This window comes from Salvelinus alpinus, chromosome 23 (assembly GCF_045679555.1).
Source record: "Salvelinus alpinus chromosome 23, SLU_Salpinus.1, whole genome shotgun sequence".
In the NCBI taxonomy this organism is placed as follows: domain Eukaryota; kingdom Metazoa; phylum Chordata; class Actinopteri; order Salmoniformes; family Salmonidae; genus Salvelinus; species Salvelinus alpinus.
Genome location: NC_092108.1, coordinates 41,985,036 through 42,000,827, shown reverse-complemented (window position 1 = coordinate 42,000,827; position 15,792 = coordinate 41,985,036). Strand labels below are relative to the sequence as shown.

The 15,792-nt window shown below is 42.4% G+C and overlaps 1 protein-coding gene across 2 annotated transcripts in view; it reads left to right on the top strand.

The window, feature by feature from the left end:
- The first annotated feature begins 358 nt into the window (after window positions 1-358).
- Window positions 359-15,792, top strand: part of LOC139551044 (receptor-interacting serine/threonine-protein kinase 2-like) — a 32,983-nt gene continuing 17,549 nt past the window's right edge. For both annotated transcript variants that reach the window (XM_071362395.1, XM_071362396.1), the window contains exons 1-8: window positions 359-890; window positions 1,282-1,435; window positions 3,529-3,684; window positions 11,849-12,006; window positions 12,915-12,964; window positions 13,338-13,499; window positions 14,389-14,474; window positions 14,883-14,987. In XM_071362395.1, the coding sequence (XP_071218496.1) occupies window positions 694-890; window positions 1,282-1,435; window positions 3,529-3,684; window positions 11,849-12,006; window positions 12,915-12,964; window positions 13,338-13,499; window positions 14,389-14,474; window positions 14,883-14,987 (1,068 nt within the window). In that variant the 5' untranslated portion in view covers window positions 359-693. The remainder of the gene's footprint in view (window positions 891-1,281; window positions 1,436-3,528; window positions 3,685-11,848; window positions 12,007-12,914; window positions 12,965-13,337; window positions 13,500-14,388; window positions 14,475-14,882; window positions 14,988-15,792) is intronic.

Here is a 15,792-nt window from a genome sequence, read left to right as displayed (position 1 = left end):
TTCCTATGGAGGACTGCTAATACTGGGGAGTGCCAATTATGGCCGACCCGTGCCTTCAAAGGCTCTCAATGGCCAATGCATAGTATCAGCAATGCATTATATATACAGTACATCGTTGGCCGTGACCGCGTCGTTATCTAGCTTGCAAGCGAGCATGATTCATGCCGCGTTTAGATGCTAGTCGGAACAAGGAAACTCGGAAATGTCCGACTTGTTGATTCGTTGAACGCCGGCACGTGTATAACTACAACCAGTTAACATGTCGGAAATGTCAGAGTTTCCTAGTTTCGACTAGCTCGTGAACTCGGCATTAGTCGCCGTTTTTTTTTTTTTTTTTTGGTGTGGTGAGGTTGTTGGACCGTAACGTTACTCGCTAGAGAGTTTGACACATTGACAGAGGTGGACAACCTGTACATTTTCTATCAACAATTCAAGTCACACATTTTTTGACGTCTACATTCATGGACACTGGCAGTGCGAGCGCATTTCATCAAGCCTGCGAGTCAAAAGTCATAAAGGGAGGTGGCTATTGCACCTACTCTGAATGGAGAATTTATCAATCGATGCTCTGCTCTGTCACTCCACCAAGGGGTTTTAAATTTTTTCGGAAAACAGGAACCCCCAATTCCCCTTTCTCTTTTAGGCAAAGGACAAGCCTTTTAAATAGTAACTTTTTCTAGGCTCACAATAATTATGGAGCAGCACCACATGGGCTGTGTGAACCTTAGTAGTCTCACGAGCACTCTACCGGTGATCCACTATCAAAAGCTGACGGACTTGCATTACCTGAGCAAAGGTGGGTTCGGAAGCGTGTTCAAGGCACAGCATTCCGATTGGCGGACCACAGTTTCCATCAAGTGCCTGAAATTGGATTCTCCTGTTGGTGAAAGGTATTTTTGTTCAAATCATTCTACCAGATTAAGTAGGACTATGCCATTAGTTTTTATCTGGCTAGAATCAGTCATTGCCTACTCAAATTAGATGTTGATTGATGTATCCAGAGGCCCCTGTGATTGCCTTATAGAATGCTGCTGCTGTCTAAATTTTGGACTGACAATGACGCTATGTCAACAATCAGTAACAGCAACAGAGTGGTAGAAACCTTGATTTCTTCTCATGCATGCCCCTATGAATGGGAGACAGTGAAATAAATATGTTTTATGTCACTCGAATGTACTTTCTCTATACACATGAGAAAGCAATAGGAATGTTAATCCATGTGCCATCATGACACCATGACAGTAATGCCAAAAGGTTATCTAATCATGACTGTGTTTGCAGGGAGAGGAATTGCCTGCTGAAGGAGGCGGAAGTGCTCCAAAAGGCCAGATTCAACTACATCATCCAGATATTTGGCGTGTGCAATGAGCCTGAGTTCTTCTGCATCGTCACCGAGTACATGAGCAATGGCTCTCTGGATCAGCTGCTTCACAAGGTAGGCCTACATACACTTAGTAAGAACAGTGTATAAACAAGGGAGTCGGGACTGAGTCTCTTGCCATATCAGTCTATGGGGTGGAATTTGTTCTCCAACCATTTCAAAGAGTTCTAGTCTGAGTTCCACACTATTATTTTCAATGAAGAAGCAGCCACTGAAGCAGCCAGCAGCATACCACCCTGTATCCCACTGCTGGCTTGCTTCTGAAGCTAAGCAGGGTTGGTCCTGGTCCATCCCTGGATGGGAGGCCAGATGCTGCTGGAAGTGGTGTTGGAGGGCCAGTAGGAGGCACTCTTTTCTCAGGTCTAAAAAAAGATCACAGGGCAGTGATTGGGGACACTGCCCTTTGTAGTGTGCTGTCTTTTGGATGGGATGTTAAACGGGTGTCCTGACTCTCTGTGGTCACTAAAGATCCCATGGCACGTATCGTAAGAGTTAACCCCGGTGTCCTGGCTAAATTCCCAACCTGTCACCTAATCATCCCCAGCTTACAATTGGCTCATTCATCCCCCTCCTCTCCCCTTTAACTATTCCCCAGGTTGTTGCTGTAAATGAGAATGTGTTCTCAGTCAACTTACCTGGTAAAATCAAAATTTTAAACTGACAATTCAGGCTTTGGTATCAGATTACTGCTATGCTCCTACTAGGACGGGAAATGCAAGTGCTGCAATGTTGGTACAATGCTATGTAAGCCATGTAAACACAAACCCCCGCAGCAGAGCTAAAGCTCCTCTGAGGTTGTGCATAGGCTGCTCTTTAGCCGTAATCAGGATATTTTTGACTAACCTTTTCTTGGCAATACTTTCTTCGTTCTCAATACAGAAGAAGCCTGTCCATTATAAGAGGCTGTGGTACTCCAAAAACCTGTGATTATTGTATATTGTATATTGTGGCGACCCGTCATTCAGGGTAGGTGGGGCCATCTGTTTTGAGCCCCACATTTTTTGCAAACCCCCCCCCCCCCAAAACAAATAAATATATATATATACTACCGTTCAAAAGTTTGGGGTCACTTAGAAATGTCCTTGTTTTTGAAAGAAAAGCAAATTTTTGGTCCTTTAAAATAACGTCAAATTGATCAGAAATACAATGTAGATATTGTTAATTAATTTTGTAAATTACTATTGTAGCTTGAAACGGTATATTTTTTAAATGGAATATCTACATAGGCGTACAGAGGCCCATTATCAGCAACCATCACTCCTGTGTTCCAATAGCACGTTGTGTTAGCTAATCCAAGTTAATTATTTTAAAAGGCTAATTGATCATTAGAAAACCCTTTTGCAATTATGTTAGCACAGCTGTAAACTGTTGTGCTGATTTTAAAGAAGCAATAAAACTGGCCTTCTTTAGACTAGTTGAGTATCTGGAGCATCAGCATTTGTGGGTTTGATTACAGGCTCAAAATGGCCAGAAACAATTAACTTTCTTCTGAAACTCGTCAGTCTATTCTTGTTCTGAGAAATAAAGGCCATTCCATGCAAGAAATTGCCAAGAAACTGAAGATCTCGTACAACGCTGTGAACTACTCCCTTCACAGAACAGAGTAAATTGGATCTAACCAGAATAGAAAGAGGAGTGGGAGGCCCCGGTGCACAATATTGTATATTGTGGTGACCCGTCATTCAGGGTAGGTGGGGCCATCTGTTTTGAGCCCCACATTTTTTGCAAGAGGACAAGTACATTAGAGTGTCTAGTTTGAGAAACAGACACCTCACAAATCCTCAACTGGCAGCTTCATTAAATAGTACCCGCAAAACACCAGTCTCAAGGTCAACAATGAAGAGGCCACTCCGGGATGCTGGCCTTCGAGGCAGAGTTCTTCTGTCCAGGGTCTGTGTTCTTTTGCCCATCTTATCTTTTCTTTTTATTGGCCAGTCTGAGATATGGCTTTTTCTTTGCAATTCTGCCTAGAAGGCCAGCATCCCGGCGTCGACCTCTTCACTGTAGAATCAAAGCCAATGACGAATTTTCGAACCAATACATTCTGCTTCACTTTCTCTTCCTCTCCCTACTATTTCCACTCTACCTTCTGTGTAGACTTTTTTTCACATGTGCTCTTTCCCCTTCTCTCCTCCCACACTCTGTAGAATAACCTTTACCCCCTGCTGGCCTGGTCGTTGAGGCTGCGTGTCCTGTACGAGATAGCTCTGGGGGTGAACTTCCTACACAACATGACCCCACCCCTCCTGCACCACGACCTCAAGACACAGAACATTCTGCTGGATGGAGAGTTTCATATCAAGGTGTGTGTGTGTGTGTGTGTGTGTGTGTGTGTGTGTGTGTGTGTGTGTGTGTGTGTGTGTGTGTGTGTGTGTGTGTGTGTGTGTGTGTGTGTGTGTGTGTGTGTGTGTGTGTGTGTGTGTGTGTGTGTGTGTGTGTGTGTGTGTCAACCTCAGACTCACATTATAAAGTCTTCTGAATCCATGTTTGCAGAGGCAGTTTGTTACATTTTAAATTACATTTAGTATGACAGATGGTTTCAATTAGTGATGCACCGACATTACATTTTTGGCCGATACCGATATACAATATTTTCCTTGCCAAAAAAACTGATAACCGTTATTTTAAATTTTTGCAGCCTTTTAAGCATTCTAGTACAGTTAAATAGTTATCACACACACACACACATGGACACAGCGGTCTAAGGCACTGCATCTCAGTGCAAGAGGCGTCACTACAGTCCCTGGTTTGAATCCAGGCTGTATCACATCCGGCCGTGATTGGGAATCCCATAGGGCAGCGGACAATTGGCCCAGCGTCGTCCGGGTTTGGCCCCGGGTAGGCCGCCATTGTAAATTAGAATTTGTTCTTAACTTCTTATGGCTGGGGGCAGTATTGAGTAGCTTGGATGAATAAGGTGCTGATAAGAGAATTTTGTTCTCCAGGTTCATAACCCAATTTAAATATATTGCAAACCAGAATTTGTAACATCCTGGTCGAATGAAACAGACGGAGGCCCAGCTAAATAGTCAAAAAGGTTTATTCACGGAACGTTCTAAAATCAGGAATACAAAACAATTCATTTTATACTGACTTCTCACGCCCACACATTCACACAACCATACGCACACACATACAAACAGACACACACACACACACACACACACACACACACACACACACACACACACACACACACACACACACACACGCATACAAACACGCATACAAACAGACGCACACACATGTCCTGCTACCCAGCCGCCAGAGATTAGTGACCTTGTCCTTGAGACATACTCCCTGTTCTTTTCCCAAATCTCTAGTCAGGTCGGCACCAAGCTCAGACAGTCTGTGTTTATAATACCATAAAGACATATTGTCTTTACCCTAATTCTGACTAGGACTACACATTTATTGATTATGATGTTATACATTCTAATCACTTCCATACAATTATATGTTTCAGGGCGGAATATTCTAATCATTCAATTAACCGATAATTCTCACCTAACAGGTGCCCAGAGTAAACTGCCTGCTACTCAGTCCCAGTTGCTAATATATGCATATTATTAGTATATTTGGATAGAAAACACTCTGAAGTAGTTTTTCTCAGGCATAAACCTGAGAAAAAATCCAACCAGGAAGTGGGAAATCTGAGGTTGGTCGATTTTCAACTCATTCCCTATTGAAGATCCAGTGGGATATTGGTCATGTTGCACTTCCTAAGGCTTCCACTAGATGTCAACCGTCTTTACAAACTCGTTTGAGGCTTCTACTGTAAAGGAGGGCTCATAAGGGCTCTTTGAGTCAGTGGTCTGGCAGAGTGCCACAAACTCGTGACGCTCGTTCACGTGAGTGGTAGCTCCCGTTCCAATGCTTTTCTACATTATTGAAGATTTATGTTAAAAACATCCTAAAGATTGATTCTATACATCGTTTGACATGTTTCTACGGACTGTAACGGAACTTTTTGACATTTCATCTGCTCCTAGTGAACGCGCTTCGTGACTTAGGATTTGTTTACAAAACGCGCTAACAAAAGTAGCTATTTGGACATGATGGACATTATCGAACAAAACAAACATTTATTGTGGAACTGGGATTCCTGGGAGTGCATTCTGATGAAGATCATCAAAGGTAAGTGAATATTTATAATGTTATTTCTGACTTCTGTTGACAATATGGCGGATATCTTTTTGGCTTGTTGGGTCTCTGAGCGCCGTACTCAGATTATTGCATGGTTTGCTTTTTCCGTAAAGCTTTTTTGAAATCTGACACAGCGGTTGCATTAAAGTTTATTTTAAGTTCCATGTATAACACTTGTATTTTCATCAACATTTATAATGAGTATTTCTGTAAATTGATGTGGCTCTCTGCAAATCACAGGATGTTTTTGGAACTACTGAACATAACGCGCCAATGTATACTGAGATTTTTTTATATAAATATGAACTTTATCGAACAAAACATACATGTATTGTGTAACATGAAGTCCTATGAGTGTCATCTGATGAAGATCATCAAAGGTTAGTGATTAATTCTATTTCTGATTTTTGTGACTCCACTCTTTGGCTGGAAAAATGGCTGTGTTTTTCTCTGACTTGGCTCTGACCTAACATAATTGTTTGTGGTGCTTTCGCTGTAAAGCCTATTTGAAATCGGACACTGTGGTGGGATTAACATCAAGATTACCTTTAAAATGGTATATTATACTTGTATGTTTTGAGGAATTTTAATAATGAGATTTCTGTTTTGAATTTGGCGCCCTGCACTTCCACTGGGTGTGATCCCGCTACCATAAACTGATTTGCCTAGTTAAATAAAGGTTACACACACACAGACACACCACACTGACCAAAAGGTTATTTTGTTGGTATTTACGTACAGTTGTAGTCGGAAGTTTACATACACTTAGGTTGGAGTCATTAAAACTAGTTTTTCAACCACTCCACAAATTTCTTGTTAACAAACTATAGTTTTGGCAAGTCGGTTAGGACATCTACTTTGTGCATGACGCAAGTAATTTTTCCAACAATTGTTTACAAACAGATTATTTCACTTATAATTCACTGTATCACAATTCCAGTGGGTCAGAAGTTTACATACACTAAGTTGACTGTGCCTTTAACTTCTCTGGGATATGTGGGACGTCCCACTTGGCCAAAAGCCAGAAAAAATATAGCGTGCCAAATTCAAATATATTGCTATAAAAATCTATCTTTCATGAAATCACACATGAAAGACACCAAATTAAAGCTACACATGTTGTGAATCCAGCCAACATGTCTGATTTCAAAAAGGATTTACGGCGAAAGCACACCAAACGATTATGTTAGCTCAGTACATAGCCACAGAAAAACACAGCCATTTTCCCAGCCAAATATAGTAGTCACAAAAAGCAGAAATAAAGATCAAATTAATCACTAACCTTTGATGATCTTCATCAGATGACACTCATAGGACATCATGTTACACAATACATTTATGTTTTGTTCGATAATGTGCATATTTATATCCACAAATCTCGGTTTACATTGGCGCCATGTTCAGAAATGCCTCCAAAATATCCGGAGAAATTTTAGAGAGCCACGTCAAATAACAGAAATACATCATAAACTTTGATGAAAGATACATGTTTTACATAGAATTAAAGATACACTTGTTCTTAATGCAACCGCTGTGTCAGATTTTTTTTTTTTAAACGTAAAAAGCACACCATGCAATAATCTGAGACGGCCCTCAGATATAACAACATTTCTCCGCCATGTTGGAGTCAACAGAAATACGAAATTACATCATAAATATTCCCTTTGATCTTCATCAGAATGCACTCCCAGGAATCCTAGTTCCATAATAAATGTCCATTTACTTATGCCTAAGTAGCTACTTTTGCTAGCATGTTTTGTGCACGTGTCCAAACACTCGGACGAAAACTTAAAAAAAGTTATATAACAGGTTGAATAAACTGGTCAAACTAAGTAGAGAATCAATCTTCAGGATGTTGTTATCATAACTATCCAATAACGTTCCAACTGGAGAATTCCTTTGTGTCTCTAGAAGTTATGGAAAGCAAGACGATATCGTTTGGAACGCACGTGACCAGGAACTGGCATTCTGCCAGACCAATGCCAGACCAATGACTGAAACTCCTCCCATCCGGCCCCACATCACAGTAGACGCTTCATTCCACGTTCTACAGACTGTTGACATCTAGTGGAATGCGTAGGAAGTGCAAACGGGTTTTTGCCTGCCATATGAGTTCTGTTATACTCACAGACATCATTCAAACAGTTTTAGAAACTTCCGAGTGTTTTATATCCAATAGTAATAATAATATGCATATATTAGCATCTGGGACAGAGTAGGAGGCAGTTCACTATGGGCACGCAATTCATCCAAAAGTGAAAATGCTGCCCCCTATCACAAAGAATTTAAACAGCTTGGAAAATTCCAGAAAATGATGTCATGGCTTTGGAAGCTTCTGATAGGCTAATTGACATAATTTGAGTCAATTGGAGGTGTACCTGTGGATGTATTTCAAGGCCTTCAAACTCAGCGTGACATCATGGGGAAAATCAAAAGAAATCAGCCAAGACCTTGTGAAGATGCTGGAGGAAACAGGTACAAAAGTATCTATATCCACAGTAAAACGAGTCCTATATCGACATAACCTCAGCAAGGAAGAAGCCACTGCTCCAAAACTGTCATAAAAAAGCCAGACTACGGGTTACAACTGCACATGGGGACAAAGATCATACTTTTTGGAGAAATGACCTCTGGTCTGATGAAACAAAAATAGAACTGTTTGCCATGATGACCCTCGTTATGTTTGGAGGAAAAAGGGGGAGGCTTGCAAGCCGAAGAACACCATCCCAACCATGAAGCACGGGGGTGGCAGCATTATCTTGTGGGGGTGCTTTGCTGCAGGAGGGACTGGGGAACTTCACAAAATAGATGGCATCATCAGGTAGGAAAATGATGTGGATATATTGAAGACACATCTCAAGAAATCAGTCAGGAAGTTAAAGCTTGGTCGCAAATGGGTCTTCCAAATGGACAATGACCCCAAGCATACTTCCAAAGTTGTAGCAAAATGGCTTAAGGACAACAAAGTCAAGGTATTGGAGTGGCCATCACAAAGCCCTGACCGCAATCCTATAGAAAATTTGTGGGCAGAACTGAAAAAGCGTGTGCGAGCAAGGAGGCCTATAAACCTGACTCAGTTACACCAGCTCTGTCAGGAGGAATGGGCCAAAATTCACCCAACTTATTGTGGGAAGCTTGTGAAAGGCTAGCCGACACGTTTGACCCAAGTTAAACAATTTAAAGCCAATGCTCCCAAATGCTAATTGAGTGTATGTAAACTTCTGACCCATTGGGAATGTGGTGAAAGAAATAAAACCTGAAATAAATCATTCTCTCTACTATTATTCTGACATTTCACATTCTTAAAATAGACTGGTGATCCTAACTGACCTAAGACAGGGAATTTGTACTATTTTTACTTAAATGTCAGAAAGTTTGAAAAAGTCAGTTTAAATGTATTTGGCTAAGGTGTATGTAAATGTCCAACTTCAACTGTATGTCCTCATTTACCAGTAAAACATAATCAAAACTTATTTCTTTCACTTACTTTCTGTGCTGTTTCATTTGTTCAGTCGTTTCATCCTCAACCAGGATTTCACTGATTTACATGATGAAGTTTCAGCTCTGTCTGTCCGTGGCCTGTCTTCCTCTGTGCGCACTGTCACTTTGTACGTTTCCATCTTGTCCAGCTGTGTATGTAACATTTCACGTAAACCCTGTTTCTTGTCTGCATTGAAGTAGTGGTCCTTGAACATAGCATCGAGCATGGTGGCGACCCAGTAAAGAGAATGCGACCGAATCGCTTGTTCACAGCCTGTGTCTGCAGTTTTGTTGAGCAGGCATTTCAATGCCATGACAGAGGGTATCACGTCTGCTGCAGGCGCAGTAGATGAGCTTATTTCTCCAGTCAGTTGTTCGAATGGAGCTAGGAGTGTGTTCATGTTCTCAAATGCCATTGAAATGGCAGCAGCGGTATGACAACCAGCACATTCATGAGCGTGCAATATGACTTACCTCAGTACGAAATCCTAGACGACCCACTGTGCTGTTCGACTCGGCATGCTCATGGGGCAGATATCGCTGGTCCAAATGTCAGTCGTGAAGCTAATAGCAGCGACTCTATTACTGGGTAACTCTGGTAGAGCAACATCTGAATCGGTGCTCGACCAGTCGGTGAAAGCCAGTGGGGGTCAGGAGAGAGGGTTAGAATATGAATGAATCAGCACTCCATTATCCAAAGCAACCATCCTGCATCAACCAATTGGACCTTAATTTGTCTTTATTTTCATGCTAGTTGCCTAATGTGTCTTAACTTGGCCCAGATTTTAATTTGGTTGTGTACCAACTCCACTTTCCAATGTCACTGACAAATACCCTAGGCCAGTGGTCTCCAACAGGTCGATCGCTAGCTACCAGTAGCTTGCAGCCCCCTAAGGTATGAGTAGCTTGCCAAACAATTCTGAAAGTGAATGTATTTTTCACATGTTCCAGCATAACTGTCATATTAATCTCACAGGTATCAGACACCTCAATCTCCCGGGCTACTATTCAATCAAATTCACGTTGACATTGTGGCAGCCCTAGTTAGCCACAATTGGCTTAAAAGTCAAACGTAACACAATATCTGACCATTCATTTCTAGCAATATTGCCCCTGTACCATGCTGACCACACCGCATGTGTGCATTTACACATACATGTTATTCAATCATTGCACCCACACTGCTCGCGCGCGTCAATGATCGTCTGCGTAGCCAGGCGCTAAAATAGAACTTCTATTTGTGACACATGACGCGCTGCAAGTCCTGCCTCTTCCATCTCCTCATTGGTTTTTAGGAGCATACAGTATACCCACGTGCCATCTCCTCATTGGTTTTTAGGACCATATACCCACGTGGGTGATTTTAAAGATGAACTGAGGTCCACACTCCAGACCAGTTGGTAGTGGTAATGCACCTTAAAGTTGGTTGCCAACCACCATATAAAGTCCAAAGAAGAAGAAGAAGCCTGAAGGAGGAGAGTTTATTAGAAGCAAACTTTTACCCTGTTATCTGTGGATTAATTGTAGATATAAACTCTGTTTATATCCCAGGACAATTTAGCTAGCAACAGCAAGCTAGCTAGCTAAATTGCCATAAATGTTTAATGCTTTTCGACCTGTCCCCAAATTAATATAGTTGGTTCAGAGTTTTTTTTTGATATTTCAACCTGCGTGTCCTGATCTTGTCTGGTGTGGGTGGACAAAATCAACATGCGCGCGATCAAGGACGCACGCGAGCGGTCTGGTCAGCATGTAAGTCTGTGTGGTGCACGTGTTTTGTCTGTTATTCACGTTGTGTAGCCAGTTAGCGATAATGATGATTGTCTTCTGGGTAGACAGAAAGACTTTCTCTCCTCAATGAAATGTTAAGTAGGTTTACCTGGGCTTTTGTTTGCAAACTCTGTCATGACATATGCAGCAGGAAAAAACATTGCTATACTAGCACATTCCTCTCTCGCAAAATGCGCAATTAAAGGGTTATTACACTCAAATCAAAATGTGTTATTCTTCCAGGCCTCAAAAATGGTCTTTTGATGTGATTTAAGCATTACATAGGCTCAGAATATTGAATTTCATTGTTTCTCAATAGACAATTGTAATTTGAGAGGGAAAAGCGAAAAATACTAAGTAGCTCGCAACATGTCTTATTTTAAAAGTAGATCTCATGCTAGAAAAGGTTGGAGACCCCTAACGTAGACCTACATATTTGGTTAGTCTGATTATCAGTGTCTTTTTGGAAGTCCAGGGTTGTGTTCTGTAGGGAGAAAACGTTGAGCGAAACGGGGAGGTACTACTTGGACTACATGTCCAATAAGAACATTGATTTTCACTTTTCGCTGCAAAACAGTTTGTTTACGTGTGCCCTACTGAACACGACCCAGCTCTCCAACAGCTTGTTGTCATTGTTGTCTACACCCCAACCCGAGTACTCTTCTGCCACATCTGGTCTCATGGCCCATCCACCCCTACAGGAGGGCAGCTCCCGCTCAGCCCCGTCCAAGCTCTTCTCTGTCCTGGCATCCCAATGTTATAACCAGTTTCCACCCTGATGCTAGGACAGCAGAGTCCCTGCCCATCTTCTGGAAACGTCTGAAACCCTACCTCTTCAAAGAGTATCTTTAAATAAGACATCTGTCTTATTCCCATAAGTTTACACTTGTCTTTTCCTACCAGTACTGACTTTGTTGACAACATCTTTATTGAGGAAACATGTACCTAGGGCTACGACTCTGATACGCGGTTGTCTCACCTAGCTATCTTAAGATGAATGCACTAACTGTAAGTCTCTCTGGGTAGGAGCATCTGCTAAATGACTCAAATGTAAGGTACATGTCTGTTCAGATAGCAGACTTTGGCATGTCTAAGTGGCGCCAGCTGTCGATCAGTAAAGGCTCGGGATCCAAGCCACCTGAGATGGGGGGCACCATCATCTACATGCCCCCAGAGGAGTACGAACCCTCCAAAAGCCGCTCTGCAGTCGTCAAACACGACATCTACAGGTGAGCCTAAAGGCTAAACAGCCAACCAGAACCAGGTTTTGAGTTATAGCTATGTTGCCAGTTCTGTTTGTGCTTTACAGAGCATCTCTGGCATGACAATGAAAAACTGAGCACTACCCTAAAGTACGAAGTCATATGACATCCGGGCTACCGAGGAAGAATATTAACATTTCTTCAGACCACTGTCTTAAAGGTGCCTTCATGATTCAATGTGTAATATAAAACCTACCCAGATCTACTCAATTATTATATATTTTTTTTGCAGTAATAATGACTGACAATAACCAAAGCCTATGTGAGTGAAACACAATTTGAAATGTGGGTGAAATTTGAATAGAAAATATGTTTCTCTGGAAGTTGAGCAGTCTTTCTGTGGTGATCCACCACTTTACAACACAACCACAACATTCTCAGCATAACTTTTTAAGAGAAGTCTCTGTACTTCAAGGCACATCTATTACTTAGCCTGCGGTAAATCGGACCACATTCCTCATGGAGCAAACAGTGAGGTACTTTATGTTAAGCTCCAATTTCAATTTCATCTCAGTAATTGACTATAGGGAGCTTGCCCTTTCTAGATGAACACCCCCTTAAATGAATCCTTTGTTAGAGCGAACATGTCAAAAAGGAAATGTAGAAAACAGATATGACACTAGCTCTTCAACTTCCCCTAACCTCTGATTTACATTCACTGGGGCTTTTGGGACATGAACAGCCATTTTGTCACTGGAAAATGTGTTGGTGTAAGACTGAGGAAATAAAATGTGTGACTTCCTCCCTTTTAAGTGAAATGCCAACTCATCTGACATAATGGTTTTTTTTGTCCTCAGAGGCTGCTATTCTAACTGTGGGCCAAATAAGACTGTTTTTCGTGAGGTTCCTGTTTTTCTTTATGTTCCTGTTTTTAGTTACGCTATCATTATGTGGGAGGTGCTGTCCAGGAGGATACCATTTGAAGGTAATTCATTGTGTAGATGCTTTCTTTACTGTTCAAATGCATTGCATTTGCCAACATTAGTTCTGTATAAGAATCATGGATGTTAATGACCTCACTTTTGTGGAAGCATATACTGTAGCTTCATTCAAAATGAATTTTGTCAGCTTTATGCTTCCATACATATAGATTAGCCACATGACCTCACTGTGTTTGTGGTCAGTGACGTATACCAAACTCATGAGTTGACGTTTCTGGTCCTCTGTATGCTCGAAAAAAAGGAAAAACAAAGACCAAATATAGTTGGTGGCAGTGGTGGGATTTCCATCCTCAAGTGATATTAAATCTTCATTCGGAACTAAAACACTGAGTGAGAATTGGTATGTTTTCTGTACAGAGGCGACCAACCCCATGCAGGTCATGTTCAGCGTACTGCGTGGGATACGTCCCGACATAGGCCTGGACTACCTGCCAGGGGACATCCCCAGCAGGGAGACACTCATCAACCTCATGATCTGCGGCTGGACCGCCAACCCTGACGAACGGCCCTGCTTTCTCAGTAAGAGACATAATAATAATATATTTATTTTATATAGCGTTTTTCATTACAAGTAGAAACTCGGTCACATATCCCTGTGGCGCTAGGCTAGGCTATGCCAGTCAGCGTTTCTGATGAGAATGATCCCGGATCCGGGATGGGTGGTCCGTAGAGGTTAAATCAAATAAGGGAATTCTTGGGCAATAGTCTTCCACAACTTCAGATGCAGTTTGGAAAAGTAGTATCTTGAGGGGAGAGAGCATTGATGGTGCAGCAGGGAGGTAGAGATCAGCTGACAGACAGGCCCCAGAGGTCTTCATCGGGCACCTCGTCGTCTTCGACGTTCACAGCTCTTCCTTTGTAGTTAGGCTGGATCGTCCACCACAAGAAGTGTAGCAGCCACCTGGGTGATGCTTCGGCGGCAGTAAGACCACCACACCTCGGCAGTAGTCCGGAGAAGCCCCCTATGAGGCGAGCCTCTCCATCCCCTCACACCCAGTCCACTCCCCTCCAGGAACCTGGGCAGGCCAACAAGCTGATGCTGCTGATCGGTGTTGCTGCATCGTTCAAATCATATTTTAGCTTGCAAGCGCTAACCTTTGACCTCAATTCATTTGTAAGAGCCATGACCTCCAACTCATCACCTTAACATAGGATGAAGTTGCCCCTAGACACAGATCTCAGATCAGTTTGGTGCTTTCCTTACCCAAATGGTTAGTTAAGGTTCTGTCTGATTCTGGATCTGCCACTGTCACCTTACCTTGTTACTTGGAGCTGAAACCTTCCTTGGTCAACATGTCTAACGCAATGTTTCAATGTATTATCAATGTATTATCTATGTAGGTATTGCAAGTATACATTTGACCCTGAAAGCTACAGAGCCATAACCACCTCTCCCTGTCTTGTGCAGTGTGTGTGATAGAGCTGGAGCCAATGCTGAGGAGGTTTGATGAAATCGACATCCTGGAGGCCGTGCTGGAGGTCAAGAAGTCAAAGGTCAGTCAGTGCGACACTGCACAGGACACAGGTCACGAGGAAAACAGTTTGGCAGTGCAAATACGTTTGCCAATATACATACAGAGTTCCAAGTCATTCGGTATGACTCAAGTAACACTGTATGTGTGTATTGCGAAAGGTTTTCGTTGCACAAAATTTGATGACATCAGACCTGACCAGGGTTTGCAGCGTCGTGATTCGTGATATGGCTTGAAATAGATGACTCGACAAATGACGAACAGAGAGACAAATGGATGACTTGACATTTAGGTAGAAATAATCCAGCACCCCCTACTTTTACTTTATTCTTCAACATTAGAGGTGGAAGAAAATGCACACAGTGATTTGCATCTGTTTGTGGCATCATATATCATATTCTCTCTCTTTCTCATCCCCCTCTCTCTCTAGCTGATGAGGAGGGCGGGCTGTTACTCTGCCACACCCGTGGCGGGTGAGAAGGGGAGGAAGGAGAAGTCTTTAAACATTCTGAAGGACAACCCCAGTCCCTGGCAAGTGAGTACATTGACCTTTAAAACGGCACCATTCACAGGGATAAAGTTCTGTCACTGCAATGGATTTCCGTCATATAGATTCTGGAGAGGTCGTTTTTGAGAACGGTGTAGATCAATAAAAATCTCTTGGGGGGGGGGGGGGGGCTGGTTTGGCTTGGAGATGACACAGCTTAATGCAGACAGAATACAAATGTATTCTCAAATATTAGATTTTCTCAGTTATGCAGTGTGCACAGAACTGACATGCATGATTGTTGCTGAAACTCCAATGTTCAGATGAAGGGAATGAAATACACTGCTCAAAAAAATAAAGGGAACACTTAAACAACACAATGTAACTCCAAGTCAATCACACTTCTGTGAAATCAAACTGTCCACTTAGGAAGCAACACTGATTGACAATAAATTTCACATGCTGTTGTGCAAATGGAATAGACAAAAGGTGGAAATTATAGGCAATTAGCAAGACACCCCCAAAAAAGGAGTGATTCTGCAGGTGGTGACCACAGACAACTTCTCAGTTCCTATGCTTCCTGGCTGATGTTTTGGTCACTTTTGAATGCTGGCGGTGCTCTCACTCTAGTGGTAGCATGAGACGGAGTCTACAACCCACACAAGTGGCTCAGGTAGTGCAGTTCATCCAGGATGGCACATCAATGCGAGCTGTGGCAAAAAGTTTTGCTGTGTCTGTCAGCGTAGTGTCCAGAGCATGGAGGCGCTACCAGGAGACAGGCCAGTACATCAGGAGACGTGGAGGAGGCCGTAGGAGGGCAACAACCCAGCAGCAGGACCGCTACCTCCGCCTT